We start from the raw sequence: 2280 nt of genomic DNA on the forward strand, positions 1-2280 counted from the left end.
TTATGTAAATTTCAAAAATTTATGTGATATGTAGATTCTGATTTGAAATGTGTTTAAAAATGACTAAGTTTAGGGCTTATTTTCAACCTCACGTACGAGGCGTGAAAAGAATGATCAGAAACACAAAGTTTCACATTGCTTATCTGGTTTGATGTATGGAATAATGTTTTAAGACAATTAATTACTCGCATGTGTTTTAGCTACTAAGAAGTGAAATAGAACGCAAATATTTAAGTTGTAAATCATTAATCGTTTATCAATTTTATTATACACAAGCATGAGGCAAGGGTTACAAAAATTTTCGTACATTTGGTATTGTACAAAACAATGTAAAAATATTTTGATAATGCAAAGTGTATGGTCACAAAGCCCTTACAGCGAACGTAAATCTAGTTCTTGGTTTTGCTGAAATATATGTTGATAGTAAGCACATATTTTCATATGTAATAATAGTTACATTGTGTTTCTATTTATAATCTTAAGTCTGAATTTGAGCCATCCTGTAAAATCAACTGATAAATTTATTTCATGAGAGTTCATAAACAAATTTAAAAATTAATATATGACGAGTTCGTGTTTTTTTTTTAGTACATTTACCAAAAGTTTGGAGTACCCTTAAAAATAGAATCTTGGTGGCGCTACTCAAAAGTTTTTGCAATATACCAAATGTAAAAAAAACCACAATTTTGCAGACAGTAAAATAACTTTATGCACAAAAAAACGAACATTTTAACAATTTTAAACAATACTCATTAAAAACATCCAGGTGTTTCAATGTATTTTTACCACTGACAACTCCTCAAAAGGAGTTTAGAACACAAGAAGGCGCTAGTGAACAACTAATGTCATTTTTCATTCATTACAATAGCTGAACACTAGGGGTTTATTATATTCAAATTTTTTACTACGCTTGCAAAACTAATGGGGTTTGTCTATGTTTTAGGGAAGTCTGAATACTGTAACTTCTGTAATTATTATTTTTCATTTTGAACTAAAACATTCAAATAATGTTTTGAAATAGTTGTATAGTTGTCTAAATGCTCAACAGATACCAGAAACTGTGACTGTATAACAAATTCAACTATCAGTAACTAAACATCGATGAACATTTTCATATTTAAATACAATAATCATAATATATATATATGAAAATATTAGCCAAGCCCTCAATGTGAAACAAAACATGGGCTGTGCAGTAAAGCTAAATTACTGATTAGCGTTAATTAAACTAAACATATACAGTGGGTGTGTAAGATTTCACATAATCTACAAGACTTCTTAGACCTATATTCGACTCATCATTTTTTTTTTCCTCTGGCAATAATATGAATAAAAAGTAACTGTACAAGAATCATGGTCACAAAGTATTTCAAATATAATTATTTACATCATATTAAGTATTCTGTTGTATTTAAACAAACAGTGCAATCACAAAAGTAGAAAATATCATATCAACCAAATATTAAGGTGATTCTGGGGATCCACCTGAACCAGGGAACACCAGGACATGTTCCATACTTTGAGGTGTAGAGTTGCGGGCATCGTAATTGTGACTGTTACACCCAGAACTGCTGGAACTTAACTCTTCATAACTACCTTGAAATTCTGGGAAAGAAAAAAGTACAATATTTCCTCAGTAAACATAGAAAAAATCATAGAACAAATAAATTACAGAAGACGAAGTTTGAAAGAACAATGAAACATACTTGAAGAATAGGTATGCACGTATAAGTAAAACATAAGCTAACCAAAGCATAACTTTCTAAGTGGAGATGTAGAATCTGTAAATGCTGGATTTGTATATATTTTTTATCTCTCTTCATTAATGCTTATTGTTGTTATACATTTTAAAAAGATCATAAGTATTCACCTGGTAAGCTTGTGTTTATTTATTCTTGGTAACCTATTAGTATGATGCCTTCACTAATATGGAAATATATTTTCATAATTTAATTCATGTGTCACAATTTTTCTTTCATTTAAGAAAGTTTTTATAAAATAAAAGATGGGTTCTGTGTGAATTATATATACATATGTTGAAAGAATTAATAACATTTCCCAAAAGAAAGTGCTCATTAAGATGTAACTGAATTAAGTTGCGTCTTTCAACATACCAGTGTTATTAGGAGGATCAATAGTTGTGATGTCTCTTGCTGGTGTTTCTATTATAGCATCAGCCATAATTGAATTAAGTTACATATTTCAACATACCAGTGTTATTAGGAGGATCAATAGTTGTGATGTCTCTTGTTGGTATTTCTATTATAGCATCAGCCATAA

General features: G+C 29.3%; 1 protein-coding gene across 4 annotated transcripts in view; it reads right to left on the reverse strand.

The window, feature by feature from the left end:
- Positions 1-691: 691 nt before the first annotated feature.
- LOC106474466 (breast carcinoma-amplified sequence 3-like) overlaps positions 692-2280 on the reverse strand; it is a 25302-nt gene continuing 23713 nt past the window's right edge. For 3 of the 4 annotated variants that reach the window (XM_022402774.1, XM_022402776.1, XM_022402775.1), the window contains exon 24: positions 692-1605. In XM_022402774.1, the coding sequence (XP_022258482.1) occupies positions 1463-1605 (143 nt within the window). In that variant the 3' untranslated portion in view covers positions 692-1462. The remainder of the gene's footprint in view (positions 1606-2280) is intronic. The other variant, XM_013935160.2, reaches the window with a different exon arrangement.

This window comes from Limulus polyphemus, unplaced genomic scaffold (genome assembly GCF_000517525.1).
Source record: "Limulus polyphemus unplaced genomic scaffold, Limulus_polyphemus-2.1.2 Scaffold7255, whole genome shotgun sequence".
Lineage (NCBI taxonomy): Eukaryota > Metazoa > Arthropoda > Merostomata > Xiphosura > Limulidae > Limulus > Limulus polyphemus.